The following is a 15,826-nucleotide window of genomic DNA, read 5'->3' as shown; positions in this document are numbered from 1 at the left end:
TGAAAGTGAGGTCAAGGACATTGGACATGTGACTGATGGAAAGTTCCTAACATGAGGCATCTATATACAAAGTATGAAGCATCCAGGTCTTCTACCTTCTAAAATATAAAGCTTTTAAGAAGTGAGCTAACACCGCCGCCGCCGCCGCAGCCGTAGCCGCCGCCGGATCACTATCCCTATGTCGAGCTTTCTGCAACAAAAGTTGCAGGCTTGACAAAAATTATCACAAATAAAATTGGGTGAAATAAAATAAGGATTAATAATAGAACTCCCCACAACCAACTTCAGTCAACCTCCCATAAATATTTCTTTTATAAGTTCGGTACAAGCTTAATGAATTGTATAAATCATATTTGTGTTTTGATTGATGATAAATAAATATGGTCACAAAAATAACTAATTTGGCACACGATTATTCCATTCACACTTAAGCATGTAAACATAACCCAATTTACTACAGTACTGTTGATTCATTTATTTACGTGGATACCAAATTTCGTTTCAAGAAACTTGAATGCTTTTGGACATTTAATTTCATAGTTTTGTCAAAGTCTGCATATATACAGGCCTTAGAAAATATGTCATGTGTTAAACATTGTTGTGGTTTACCTGTACCAACGAAATCCATGAAAATTTGTAGCCAGCAATTAATGAAGAATCCTTAGTAATGTGCTTACCTCTGTTAAATGTGATAGTACTATACTATCTCTAATTAGGAACTTTTCTCCAGTGTACACAAATATAAATGAATCTTTCACTCCAAACAACATCCTGGAAAATAAACAACTACAAAGTATAGGCTCTCTAAAGGACAAAAGAGTATGAATGTAAATACAAAAACAATGTAACAAAGAGCCTATACAGGTTGCACTTTGTAAATACAGCTGTTTCTCAAAACAAGTCTTTTAGGGAGATCTTGAATATTCATAGATAATTAACTTTGTTTACATACTGGTTCCCAGTTATACTCTCTGTGTTCCATCTCACAGAGACATAACTTGGGGATGTTACCAGTAAATACACATGTGCATATTGTTTACATTGAAATCTGTGGTAACCTTTCATTTGAGGTAGGGGTAGTTAAGAAAATGAGTGTTAGTTTAAACTCTGAGAAGTTCAGGTCATATAAACGTTGAAAATATGCTGCACAGTCCTATATTTTGATCTTTGAAAAAAATTGTGGTGCATATGAACTTTCAATTCTAGGATAAGATTTTTTAACAAACTTCATAGTAAAAGTGGTACAGTTTACGCCGTAAAAGGAGTTCCTATGGGAAATTGCATCAATTTTGTCAATATTTACAGAAATGCAACCTACGGCACATTTTTTAAAGTTTTGATATAAACTAAACTCTTCTGTTGTTGTATAAGATTGTAAAGCAACATTTATTAAACTTGTTTATGATGAGATTTAAAAAAAAATGGAATAAGCTATACCATGTATACTGGAATGTCTAATGTTTTCTTTTTGCACTACTAATGAGTGACGAGAACACCAATCATGCATTTACACAACAACCGGAGTGGATTTTGCTTTTTCCACCTGCCCACACGTGCCCACTCTAGCTATAATCTCTTTTTTTGTAAAAATATTGATTACAAATGCTTATCTGCTTTTTCAAGTGATTGTACTTGCAAGTCATTAGATTAAATAAAAGAAAGGTAGAAGTTTTGCCCACCCAATGCCCACTCCTATGGTTGGCCGGTGGACAAAGCAAAATCCACCCGAGCTGTAGTGTAATCTGAAATAACAGAATCTAAATCACTCTACACATCAGCCATTGAAATGATGTTTTGGCATGTTAAACAGTCTGCAACAATATGGCTGACTATGCAGCATGAGCTTTGCTCATTGTTGAAGGCCGTATGATGACTTATTTAGTTGTTTATTTCTGTGTCATTTGGTCTCTTGTGAAGAGTTGTCTCATTGGCAATCAAACCACATCTTCTTTTTTATATGCACCAAAATCTTTTCCAACTACTTGTCTGAAAACACATATTCAAACCTTTTCCTGATGTGTCTTAACAAAGTTTTGCCAAATTTTACCAGTCTGTTTAAAGATGTATTATGAAATTGGACTTCTGACTTGCGGTGCAGGCTGAATTTTTGTAAGAAGCTTAACACAGAACATTTCCATAAATTATAAGGACTCCTCTATACCATGTCTACTATTCGTATATTTTTCTGTTATAAGTACACAACACTCATATGTTTACATGCATTATAATTTACCATAAGACTTCTCTAATCAGCATGGTTTCTGTGATTAATACATGGCCTGGCTCACCATACAGGGGATTACTGGCTTGTTTGTAAGCTTCCCTGAAAATAAAAACAATAAATCAATGTATATAATGTATTGGTACAATTTAATGGTGTTGATTGTAACCACTATCTAGTAAAACAAATTAAAAACTTCACATGAAACTTGTCATTTTAATCCATTAATGGTGGGAGTTGGCATTTGTCATTTCTGACCCATGGGCATTTAATAGCTACTCAATATGGCATTGTTGAAGGCTTTATACCTACAGTAATTTCTTATTTTTATACAGAGTTGGGAAAAACTTCTGTCCCTGTGGACCTTTTGAAGTACAACTGTTATTTAGTTTTATTCATAAGCCATGAAGTTGATTATACAAAACTATGACAAAACAAGTTAAGTTTTTGTATCTAAATTTTTTTGAAATCAGAGATTGAATTTGAGGGGACAGGAATGGAATGCCAAATCTACATGTGAGTGAATGTATATTAAAAATTTATATATGTCTACAAAATAAACTTATTAAAAATGAGTCAAAAGAAATTAAAGATATGTCCTTTAAATTGTTAATTAAAGCATGTTTCAAATACAAGTTCTTATAGCAAGATACAATATTTGATCTTAACAATAGAAATATATGATTCAAATATCAATTTAGTCCTTTCCTATTTCAAGAAAACTAACCAATCACGTGTCAGATTACAGGAGTCATGACCTTCTGACCCCTCCTCAGTACAGCCATGACCTCTCCAATACTGTACAACCAGATTTTTCTGTAACCAAGCAAGTCCAGTATCTGATGGTTGTACATCTTCTATCTCATAAAATGTTGTGCTGTCTGCTGCTGCTATAGTTGACAAGGTCACATCTTGTTGGGTCACATGACCTGAAAAATCTCCAGAATCTTGATCTTTTGTGCTCTTTTTGTCTTGTTCATCTTCATCTTCTGTTAATGTTTCTTCTTCTGAATCTGACTAAATAACAAGAAATGTGTGTTTATAAATAAAGTATGATCTTGAAGAATTTGTTTTGTTTTGTAAATATTTTGTTTATTTTTAGGGTTTCTGTTTGGCTCTTTGAGATGTTCATGTTTAATTTTTGTAAATTAGCATGAGTCAACTTCCACATACAGATTCATGCCATCAAGACAAGTTTGTGGTAATACACATTGTATAAGTTTTATAGAATTTGGAAGAGTCAAACTAAAGGTAGAGAACAAAAACCAAATTCAGCAAGTTTTATGTTCATAAAGGGGCTTAATTCATGAACAGCAAAAGTGATGCCACAAAATTTTTAAATTGATTTTTGTTTTGTGGTATTTTAAGCATTGTGTATAAGTTTTATAGCATTTGGTTGAAGCAAACTCAAGTTTGAAAACGGAAACCAAATTCAGCATTTTTTATGTTTATAAAGGTGCTCAGCTCATAAACAGTAAAGATGATGCCATAATTTCAAACTTGATCTGTGTTTCGTGGTAATAACCATTGTTTATATGTTTCATAACATTTGGTAGAGGCAAACTAAGGTTAGAGAATGTAAACTATTTCTGGGGATGTTCAGGATGGATGTAACTGATAGGCCAAACAAGGGTAAAACTTATATACTTATAACCCCTCAAATATATATTTATTATTTATTTGTTTTAATTTCCTAAGCCTTTAACATACCTCCAAGTCATCATACACCTGTAATGGCCTGTATTCACCATCCAGTAGAAATGCTGTCCAATCAAAATCATCCTCTGGTTCTAATCAGAAACAAAAAGGTTTTATAATGATTGCATAAAGTATATCACTATTTTGGTTTTAAAATTGGCCCTGAATTTATACCTTGATATGTATTATCAAGTGAAAATAATAAACAGCTGCTAAAACAGATGATAATACTTCTGTCATCTTGTGTGTGAAGTTTTATGCAATAATAGTAAAAGTTTTTGAGTTACAGCGCAACCTGTTAAAAAACCCTCCCCCTTTTTGTTTTACAAAAAACTCAATAACTCTAAAATAAAAATTTTGAAACATCACCAAAAAGTATACAGATCTTTAGATTAATATAACTAAGAAGTGTGTAAAGTTTTAGCAATAATCATAAATCAATTTTGAGAATTGGCCAACATGTGAAAAAAACACACCTCTGTTTTAGTAACAAAGTCCTGAAAAAAAGTTTTAATCTTAATTTCACCAAAAAGTACACAGATCGTTTGTCATCAATGCCAAATGACCTAGGTCAACTGCTGTAACTTATTACATGTAATAAAATTAAAAAAAATTGATTGGTGTATAATCACTTCAATAAAACATTGCATTCTGTGTTTTCGTCTCTAAACAGCTATTTGTTTGGTTATAACAATTGACACACAAATATCAGTATTTTGCACAAATCAATTATTGGTGAAACATCTGGAATACATGGAATATATTTCATTATAGAACACTTAATATTTTGCATTTTGCTGGACTGGTTAATTTATGCTTGAATCCATTTATATGAGATACAACAATTCTTGAGAATCAAATTATTTACACTCATTTATAAGAAACAACAGAAATACTTTTTAACTTCATCTCAGAAGAATGTAATAGTCGGGAAAAACTAAAATTGTATTTGTATTTTTGTCTCCTTGAATGGCATTTAAGTATCTTTTTTACGTTAGTTTATTTATCTAAGTTGTCATCCTTTCAAAGGTGGGTGTCCTGGTTAGGAAATTTTGCAGGTCTTCATAGTAACTAGTTACTAGACCTACCTTCAGTTTGTAGAACTAAGTCAGATCCGTCATAACTGCAATGTGTTGGAGATTCAGCTAGATGTAGCAGTAAACTCAGTAAGCCATAGTGGGTATCTGTCTGAAAATTGTCAAATATTTGACAGTATACTAGAGACATGTAGTTTATTTCATAGTCCACAATCATGACAATGTTTCACTGATGATAATAAAAATACTTAACCCTTTCACCGATTGCTGCCCAGACCTGGCTACTATTACTCAAGTTGGAGATGTTCTTGTTTGTAGTTATTTGTGTATTTGTTTCATTGACTAACACCATGTTCACATTTTTATTCATCATCATGTTTTGATATTTTTTTCTTCATCAAATATTCAAATTTTCAAATTTTCGGCATTATCTTGGTGAAATTCTCAAAATTCTGCTCTTTGACCAGTAATCATAATTTTTTAACCCAAAACGGCAAAATTTTGAAAATTTTTACGAGTCTGTACAAATTCCTCACACTGAATGATGCTGATGTCCATTCCAAGTGTTTTGTACATAAAACGACATTCAATGTCAAAAAAGTATACTATGTTGGCTTCAATTCTTCCATATATTCTTTAAAAAAAATGTTCCCTCATTTCAAATTCTAGTAAATTCCTTAAATTTCCTCTGATTTTGACATGGTTTTCAATAAACGGAAGCGCCATGTTTACACTTTCATCTGGGTATTCATCAAAGAAAGATAACTCATGTTTGCACTGTTTTGAGCGGGAAATATAAAAGAGGTATTCCGATCCCGGTAAAACAGGACTCATCGGCGAAAGGGTTAATACAAATTATCTATTTCTTTTTTTGTGCAAATAAGTAGAAAAGAAATATGTAATCATTTAGAAATATCATTTATTGTCAAATTACCATTTCATTTCATTTCCTGTCTCCTTTTACCCTTTACATTTAAAAGACTTGTAGAAATATATGACTCTCGTCAAAAGACATTGTTTCATTAGATACATTTGTAAATATTGATTTTTAACTTGATTACAATTCTAGAAAATCAGAGCATTTTCAGTATCAAATTAACTTGCAGGATTCACTACTAAATAATAACATTAGATGGATGTTTCATCATAACACTTTATTCTGATTGGCTAACTACACATCACATGTTATTCCTAAAGCAATTGCATCACTCAATGAAACTTTTCATTCATGAAAACATGTGGTCCCACAATAAAGTGCACAGGTGAATTAAATAAAACAATTATAAAAATCGTGTTTTCATGATCATAGCTAAAAAATGTAATTATAAGTATTGAATTCTTCTTTTTAAGAATTGAATGTTTTTTTTTGTAACTTCATAGTGGTGTAAAAGCGTTGACCAAAGTACATTTTATATGAAGCGCGGAAGCGCTTTTACTATTAATGTGCGCATGGTCAACGCTTTTACAACCCTTTGAAGTTACAAAAAAAAAACCATTCAATTCTTAAAATAACTACAATAACAATATATACATGTACCTTTCCTTCTTTTTTTCCTTCAAACACTGGAGTTTCTAAAAATTCATCTGTTAATGTCTTAAGTGTGTTTGCTTTCCTCTGTTCAGAATGAATCGTACACTTGTCTATAACACTACAAAAAAAATCATAGTTACAACATGTAACTGAAAATATATTTTACTAGAAGTATGATATTTTGGATATAAGGCACTTCTTTCATGACTTTGAAAGATAATTTTTGCACCTGTTCCAAGTCAGGAGCCTCTGGCCTTTGAAGGTCTTGTATGTTTTTTAATTTTAGTTCTTCATGTGCTTTTAAGTTTAGGATGGCGTCCATTTTCACTGAACAGAATCAGAACTAGTACACATTTGTATCTAGGGGCCAGCTGTAGTCCACCTCTGAGAATGGGATTGTCTTGCTGCGTTGAAGGTCCATTGGTGGCCTTCAGCTGTTTTCTGTTTTTTGGTCAGGTTGTTGTCTTTTTTTAAATATTCCCCATGTCCATTCTCAATTTTATTTTGTAAGTGTTTTCTGGATGCCCAGGTTGTTTTTTTTTTATTTACTTTTAGCATGCATGGACAACATTGTTGATTGAAAACATTGAATAATTTTGTTTAGTCTGTGATTGACGATATGGATGTTATATTGAGCCATAGTTCTATCAGCCAAATACATTATAAGGCCACGGTTTTTTATTTTGTTGGTTTACGGATCCGCCGACCCGATTTTGCCGACTTTCAGAATAAAAATAAAATTGACTTTTCATGTTTTTTTTTATTCCCGCCGACCCTTATCAATGAAATATCCCTAAAAACATAATTAAAAGTTTCTTTTTTTATAAAATGAAATGCATTAATCATTAACAAAGTTGATAACACTTTCTGTTGTGAAAAATAAAACTTCCAATTTACGTTTCTAAAAATAGACAGATCAATTATAACTGACCTTGAAATGTCTTTTGCGCAAATAATTTTGCGGAACGAAACCTGTGTTGAAAACCTATTACAAAATAAGTTCGTTTCCCTTATTTGTCATCAGTCCGTAAGATGCATCATCTCAGAGAAATAGACCTGTCCAAATGTTGACAGGTGGAAAACACAATTAAAGAACTGAATATTTACCATTCTTATGAAATTTTCTTGTTTCATAAATATCAATCATTGAAAAAAAACGGATTGCAGGACAACTGATAAACCCGATATTGTTGTTTTTCCAGTGGACGAGTCTATTACGTTTTTCGACACGTGTGTTTAAACTTATTTTTGTACGACGTTTTTACATATTTTTTTTTATTAGTTTTTGTGATTGAAGATCATTATATTTATTTACCAATTTTTCTGGAATTGATTGAGAGCTACGCTAATCTGTTTTTCTTGTTTGTTAAATGACGATTTAATTTCGTCTTTGTCCGTGCAACCCCCCTTTTTTACAGGAAGTAATTAAACGATGTCATACGATGTTCATGATCACTGATTAATAATATTTCATTGAACTAAATGCTAAAAAATGATGACAAAACAGCAAATAAGACAAACATTTTGTTAGTAAGGTGAAATATATATTTATTTTGCATATTTTTCCGTTCTGAAAGATTTTTTTTTTCTTTTTTTTTCCGACCGACCGACCCGACTTTTTTAGGGGAAAAATCCGTAAACCAACAAATAAAAAAACCGTGGCCTAACATTAAGGAAGAGAGAAACTTATTCAATCAAATTATGAAATCTATTGTGTTTATCTTTAATCAGTCACTGTCAGTTGGCAACATTCATTGTTAACCTAGTATCAACAGGTCTACCTTATCATACAATGTATACTGTAAATTAAGAAATTATTGTGTGCATTTATTATTGTGATTTTGACATTTAAGACTAAATTACAATTATGTTAATTTTTGAGATATTGAGAAAAGTCCTGTTAAGGAGGCTCGCGGGGATAAGATTTTCAGAAAAAAATCAAACATTTATTTTTCTTTACAAATTTTATTAATTACCTTTAGTAGTTGTTACTTTATCTTATGGTACAAGAATTTTTCAAAAACATCAATACATATTGGCCCTAGGTGACTTTTAAAATTTAGATATCATTGAAAAAGCTCCAAATTATCTCCCTTTGGTGTAAAAATGCCATTTTTTTGGATAAAAAATTAAATATCTTTTTTAACTCATCGGTGACCTGTATTTTTTATTGTTGTTTTCGAAAAGACATTACATAAACTGAATAATAGTATAATCTAACCAATTTCTGTAATTTTGTTCTTTTTTTATTTCGATATTACCAATATTTCTCCTATTAGTTCAACAGAAAAAAAGGACATTAACAAAAATGTATGCTTTTTTCGAAGGCAAATTGTGAGCGTAAATGCACGGTGACCCCAATTTTTTAATTCATTTTTCTATTAGGTATAAGATAAAGTTAATTTATAGAAAAATATAGAGAAATCCTATATTAAATAAAAAAATTGATTTAGACCCGCGAGCCCCCTTAAATTGAAATAATTTCAAAATGAGAGTACAAATTCTTGCTAAATTTATAATCCTGTTGCATCTTTGCAGTAATTTCTGAATTTACAGTACTGTAAATCCTAAATCCAGAAATTATTGCAAGGTTTTCAATTGTGATTATCCCAGTAATAAGAACTTGTATTCTGATATCTTATCCAGATAGATCAGATATCAGCATGCATAGACTATGCAGGTTTCCCTGAAATCTCAATAATTAATGTAGAATATTCATGATATTGTTTATTTTTCAAAAATCACAAAAATTAATATATGGACGTACATTTTTGTAAGTTGACAATAATTTCTGAATTAACAGTACCTTCATACCAAATAACAATGTACCTACAAATTCATGTGCTTTATTTAAGGTCTGTCTATAGTGACCATATAAAACTAAGTACTTATAAAATATAATTACCCTTTTAATGATTGGGTGACTTTGTGGCTGTCAACACTGAGAAATCTGTGATATTTAATATTAGAATCAGCAAACTGAAAACAGATCTTAAAATTATCTTCTTCCTCCTGAAAAAAAAGATAGCAAATCACGTTATAATCATGATATATTTGAGAAGTTCTGATAAATAATCAGTTGACATGGTTGATTGCTGTTTCAATTTTTCTCAATATTTTTCTATATTTAAACATTTTTCACAGAGACCCATGATTTCTGCATTTTTTACCTTCACTTTCAAATGGACGTCAAGTTACGAGAGAGTTCGTGGCCTCGAGACTCAATTATGCAAATATTTATATTTTGTTACCTTCGGTATAGAAAAAGTAAAATCACAAAAATACTGAACTTAGGGGAAAATCAATTCGGAAGGTCCATAATCACATGGCAAAATCATATAACAAAACGCATCAAAAACGAATGGACAAGATCTGTCATATTCCTGACTTGGTACAGGCATTTTCAAATGTAGAAAATGGTGGATTAAACCTGGTTTTGTAGCGCTAACCCTCTCACTTTAATGACAGTTTCATCAAATTCCGTTTATTTACATTGATGCGTTAAACAAAATATTCAAAACATGGGTACATCAGTCATCATCGTATAACAATTTCAAAAGGAACAATTTAACAGAACACAAACACATCTACTATCTACAAATACATTAATTGATTTAAGTGTCTGACGTCAGAAATTTTTATACGTCACATAACTTTGTCGTTTAATGAATCACAAACAATTTTAAAATTTTAAATAGGCAATGTTAGCATGCAGTTTTAGGAGATCGATGTTCAACATTTAGAAGCAACCATGTTTTTTCACCTCCTTCACAGGAGTTCGGTAACAAGCATTTAGTTCCGACCATGATAACAATCGGAAGCTCTCGGACATTTAGGTAACTTGCATCGTAAATGAACGAGGTGTTACTGTACATTATGGTCATTTGCATTGTATCTCATGGTCACTGATAATCTTTGAAAATGAAAGGCAAATTGCGGAAATCATTGGTATCTGTGAAAAATGTTAAAATATAGAAAAAAAAAGGTTTGGCAGGTAGGTGAAACTTACATAAAGGAAGAAATAAATGAAAAATGAAGAGATTGAAGCCTGCTTTATATAATTCCAAGGCCCTCAGTCAGCTCCAGAAGCGACAAAGCAGTGCATCTATTTTGAGTGGGCAAATATCCACTTTTTGATATGGGACATGCTCAGACGCCCTATGGCCCCAGCTTGTCTGGCAAAACAGCTGTCAAAGTCAGAGTAATCTCGACTAGGCTATCAGTATCAAGCTGTTGTATGGTTGTGGCCAAACAGCCAAAGTGACTAGAATTCCCACATTTGACAAATCATACCATATTTATTTAAGATATAAATTGTAGTTTGGAAACAGTTAAGTGGTCGAAACAAGTTTCTTTACCGTTTTTAGTATAGCCATAGAGAATAAATATGGTATTTTTTTAGCAAGACAGTCAGTGTCGTGAAAATGTTTTGTTTATCTTAGAAACAGGTCGTTGTGGCCTACTGTACTTATGATCTATTTAATGCATCGTACATCGTTTTATCTGGTTTAACTAAGCTACTTAAAAACATACACTAAATCCTGAAAAAAGTGTGATTAAATTTTTGATATCAGGTTCAAAATTGTTTTTCCACCGCGCCATTCCATCGGGAGTTCTCTACTGTCTTTATAAAATCCAAGTAATTCCGAAAAAGATACAGACAGAAACACCAAAATAAATGTACAAAGAGATAAGACAACAACGTACAAATATGATAACACAAACAACAGAAACAGTGCATGGACATATTTTGTTTCATATCATTTGAATTATTTTCAATATTATCGGTATTAAACTTGATTATCGACACATGAAAGTTTGTCGATAACGTAGCTAATTTTGACGGTAAAGAAACATCAATTCTATCACTTCTCTGTTACGGGCTGTAGATCTTGAATTCTTCTTACGAATGATTTTGTACAAAAGCATACAGCCAAACTTTTCAAGATTGAAAGTATAAACGATGATATTTAACGAAAAAAATAACAAAACATAAAACAATTTGATAACGTATATTATGATATACTTTTTTTACCATTGTCGGATATGAGGGGAGATGAGAGTGTATTCTTCTCCATTTGATTGCAATATTTTTTTAATGTCATGTTTTCCCCTCGATAATTCATACATGTCTAGAAATAAGAATATGTAACCTAGCTTCGCTCGGCGCTATATCTAAAATTAATCTTTAATTGCCCCATCTCCTAAAACCTGTAAACGACTTAAAAAAAGGTTGGCGATAATTATAATGTCTCAACATTATAACTGATGACCAAAATATTTCAAAAAATTTCAGCACATTAATAAACTCATCATATACTCTAGGATTCAAAATTTATGTTTACGCCTGACGCGCGTTTAGTCTACAAAAGACTAATCAGTGATGATCGAATCAAAAATTGTTAAAAGGCTAAATAAAGTAAGAAGTTGAAGAGAATTTAGGACCAAACATTCCTTAAAGTTTTGCCAAATACATCTAGGGTAATCTATATAGTTATCAAAAGTACCAGGATTATAATTTTATACGCCAGACGCGCGTTTCGTCTGCATAAGACTCATCAGTGACGCGCAGATCAAAATAGTTAAAAAGCCAAATAAATGCAAAGTCGAAGAGCATTGAGGATCCAAAATTCCAAAAAGTTGTGCCAAATATGGCTAAGGTAATCTACTCCTGGGGTAAGAAAATCCTTAGTTTTTCGAAAAATTCAAAGTTTTGTAAATAGAAAATTTATAAAAATTACCATATAATTGATATTCATGTCAACACCGACAGCAATCTATACCTGAGGTAGAAAAGCCTTAGTATTAAAAAAATCAAATGTATGTTAACAGTTAATTTATAATTATGAATATATCAATAATTTGATGTGTTTTTTTGTTTCTTTGTTATAAAAATAATTACATCTAGTAAGATATAATATCGCTCATCTTGAGCTACAACACAAATAAACGCGATCAACAGTGGGTTTTTTATGGACTAAAGATTTGAAAACTAAATAACCTATATTCTAACAAAGCGTAAACTATAACTGATAATTTACTTACATTTACAAGATTGACAGTAATGAGCAAACATAATAAACATTTTACAAGGACAGCAGAAGTTGTTTTGATTGCTGTCATAATGACTTCTATCTAAAATAAACAAGGTTTCATTCAAATAATGTAATTGTCACTAGTTAATTAAATAAAAGTCGGTCAGATCGATCATACACATTTTTAAATAACTTGAATTTTTTTTTGTTAAGATATAAAAACAGTATACATACAAGCCCTTATGAAATTTTAGTCAAAGGTAGAAACAAACATTAAATTAAACATTGTAGACTAAAGATTGTTATTAACAATTGAAAACATAAATATTATACAATATTTGTCAAACAATTGGAGAAATGTTGTTCATACAAAACAGAAAGAGGAAAAGATACTACAAGGAAAATGACAACTAAAGATCTTAGAGAAGATATAATACATATGCAAATAATTGAAATAGACGAATAGACAAATAATGTATGTTGTAAAACCCTTTGACCAGGGCAATTCTAAAGTATTCGTCGCAATATTGATCTAATACATAATTTGAACGTTGTTTTTCTCCTGACAAAAAGATAAAAAGACCGTTGCCTAGAAAAAAGCTTTAATTGGATTATGATAAATACAGCACAGCAGATTAATAAAAAAAACAGCAACACGAATTCCTTTAGACAATCGGACTGATTTAAGATGTTTCAGAACTGTAAGCAATCTCTTAGCTACGCATTGGCCAGTACAGTAAAAATTTGTGATAAAACTCATTAACCACTCCAGGTTTATGATTTATAACGCAAGACGCGCTTTTTTTTAAACCCGAGTTTTTTTCTAATGTTGTAAGGATGGGTATTAACATGAGGACCAATATCTGCCATTCCTGTCAGACCACCTGAGATTAAACCAAGTTTTGATTGGGTTCGGGTTGCGCAGTCTTTAGCTTTCTATGTTGCATTTTTGAACAGTTGTTTTTCTTTATTTTTTTTCGTTTGCCATGGTATTTTCAGTTTCTTCATTGCTAATTTGAATGACTATTGATATATTTTGCTTCTCTCATATCAGCGAGTGAAAGACAAAGCTATTGTGTTCACAACCTAGATATTCAATAATGGTCTACCAAACAACGATTGATTACGAAAGCATATGTTTGTCAGATGTTAAGGTCTTTAAAATTGAATGAAAATTTTCAAAAGATCTAGATAAAAGTGGTAGAAAATATACAAATGTACACATCGGTACCATAGATAATCATTATATAATAGGATGACTGAAAAATCGGAATAATCGAGATTTATATATTGCAGTACCGCTGCATGTGGACTGGCACTTCCAAGAAATTATAGCAAACGAGAAAAATCAGTCCTTCTGTATGGACATGATTTGTCTGCAAATCTTCTGTAGATAATAATAGTTATCAAAGGTACCAGGAATATAATTAAGAACGCCAGACGCGGGTTACGTCTACATAAGACTTATCAGTGACGCTCTTATCAAAATATTTATAAAGCCAAACAGGTACAAAGTTTAATAGAATTGAGGATCCAAAATCCCATAATTATGAAACTATGACTAAAATTGAGAAAGGAAATGGTGAATATGTCAAAGCGACAACCATCCGACCATAGAGCAAACAACAGCCGAAGGCAACCAATGGGTCTTCAATGTAGCGAGAATTCCCGCACCCGTAGGAGTCCTTCAGCTGGCCCCTAAAATATGCATAATAGTACAGTGATAATGGACGTCATACTAAACTCCGAATTATACACAAGAAACTAAAATTTAAAAATCATACAAGACTAACAAAGGCCAGAGGCTCCTGACTTGGGACAGGCGCAAAATTGCGGCAGGGTAAAACATGTTTATGAGATCTCAACCCTCCCCCTATACCTCTAGCCAATGTAGAAAAGTAAAAGAATAACAATACGCACATTAAAATTCAGTTCAAGAGAAGTCCGAGTCCGATGTCAAAAGATGTAACAAAAGAAAATAAATAAAATGACAATAATACATAAATATCAACAGACTACTAGCAGTTAACTGACATGCCAGCTCCAGACCTCAATTAAACTGATTGAAAGATTATGTCTTCATCATATGAATATCATGTACAATCCCTCCCGTTAGGGGTTTAGTATCATACTATCATAAAATATATGAGAAGAACATAACCCGTGTCATGCCAACAACTGTTTTTTTTTAGAAATAAATGTGTTTAGTTCCGACGCAAAGACCCTATCAGTGAATCAATGTTAAAGCCAAAATATGCAATCTTTAATGACCTGACAACAGTATCGTAACTATATCCCCTTTTAATAAGTCTATTTAAAGGTTTTGTTAGTTTTTGAGGAGAATACTGACATTTTTGTGCTTTATAAAGAATATTTCCATAAAATTTTGGATATGAAATACCTGAACGTATAAGATGTCTGCATGTTGAGTTATATTTACGAATTATTTCCTTATACCGGTGATAAAATTTAGTAAATGTTTTTACAAGTTTGTGATATCGAAAACCCTGGTGTAATAATTTTTCAGTAATACATAAATTTCTCTCGCTAAAATCTAATACGTTGTTACATACACGAGCGAATCGTACAAGTTGAGATATATAAACACCATAATATGCAAACATATCTACCAAAATTTTGAACATTTTGATTAATGTTTTTCGTTTACTGATTTATTGGACATCATTGTGTGTATAATTTAGTAAAATTTCTTAATGTCTTTTCAATGATTTTTTTTCGTTCAATTTCTTTTCATCCGTAAAAATTCCATTGTTTTAATATCTAGTGCCTAACTGATAATGATAATAATTTCAAAGAAAAACAACGGTCTTCTTATTGTTTAAATGTAACAGAACATTTTGTTACTGTACCTGTATCGCTTTTGAATTAATTTGAAATATGACATTTTTTGTCTAGTTAATATATTTTATTTCATTAGCAAACACGTTGTAGCATATCTTTGACTTAATTATGAGGTAATAACATTGTATACAAATGATGTGAACTTACTGTGTGTTTAAAAAAATAAAGAGCAATTAATTTTTTGAGTGAAATTATGTTCTGCATATCAGGCAGGGTTATTTGCAAAAAGTATTGAAACATTTAATCACGCCAAAGCCTCGCCGTCTCCGCATTGCCTTAAATTCAATGCTGATTGTTAATAAGTGACTTACCTTAATTTGTTAACGTTAATTCTTTAAACAGTTTAAGGATGCATGTACGAGCTCACCAAAAGATACAGGTGAATGATTGTTTGAATAAATTTCTTATTTCTTAAATACCATGGTTTTCAGTTCATTGATTT

The 15,826-nt window shown here is 31.4% G+C and overlaps 1 protein-coding gene across 1 annotated transcript in view; it reads right to left on the bottom strand.

Annotated features, from left to right (window-relative positions):
* The window catches only part of LOC134691017 (gamma-tubulin complex component 5-like), a 36,518-nt gene extending 25,389 nt beyond the window's left edge, over nt 1–11,129 (bottom strand). The window contains exons 1-8 of the mRNA XM_063551204.1: nt 11,021–11,129; nt 9,393–9,499; nt 6,494–6,605; nt 5,008–5,107; nt 3,932–4,011; nt 2,949–3,238; nt 2,234–2,323; nt 678–771 (exon numbers count right to left, since the gene is read on the bottom strand). Of these exons, the coding sequence (XP_063407274.1) occupies nt 678–771; nt 2,234–2,323; nt 2,949–3,238; nt 3,932–4,011; nt 5,008–5,107; nt 6,494–6,605; nt 9,393–9,499; nt 11,021–11,089 (942 nt within the window). The 5' untranslated portion in view covers nt 11,090–11,129. The remainder of the gene's footprint in view (nt 1–677; nt 772–2,233; nt 2,324–2,948; nt 3,239–3,931; nt 4,012–5,007; nt 5,108–6,493; nt 6,606–9,392; nt 9,500–11,020) is intronic.
* Between the last annotated feature and the right edge of the window lie 4,697 nt (nt 11,130–15,826).

This window comes from Mytilus trossulus, chromosome 11, assembly GCF_036588685.1.
Source record: "Mytilus trossulus isolate FHL-02 chromosome 11, PNRI_Mtr1.1.1.hap1, whole genome shotgun sequence".
Taxonomy (NCBI): domain Eukaryota; kingdom Metazoa; phylum Mollusca; class Bivalvia; order Mytilida; family Mytilidae; genus Mytilus; species Mytilus trossulus.
Note: the sequence above shows the minus strand (reverse complement) of the source record. Positions and strands in the feature narration are given on the sequence as shown.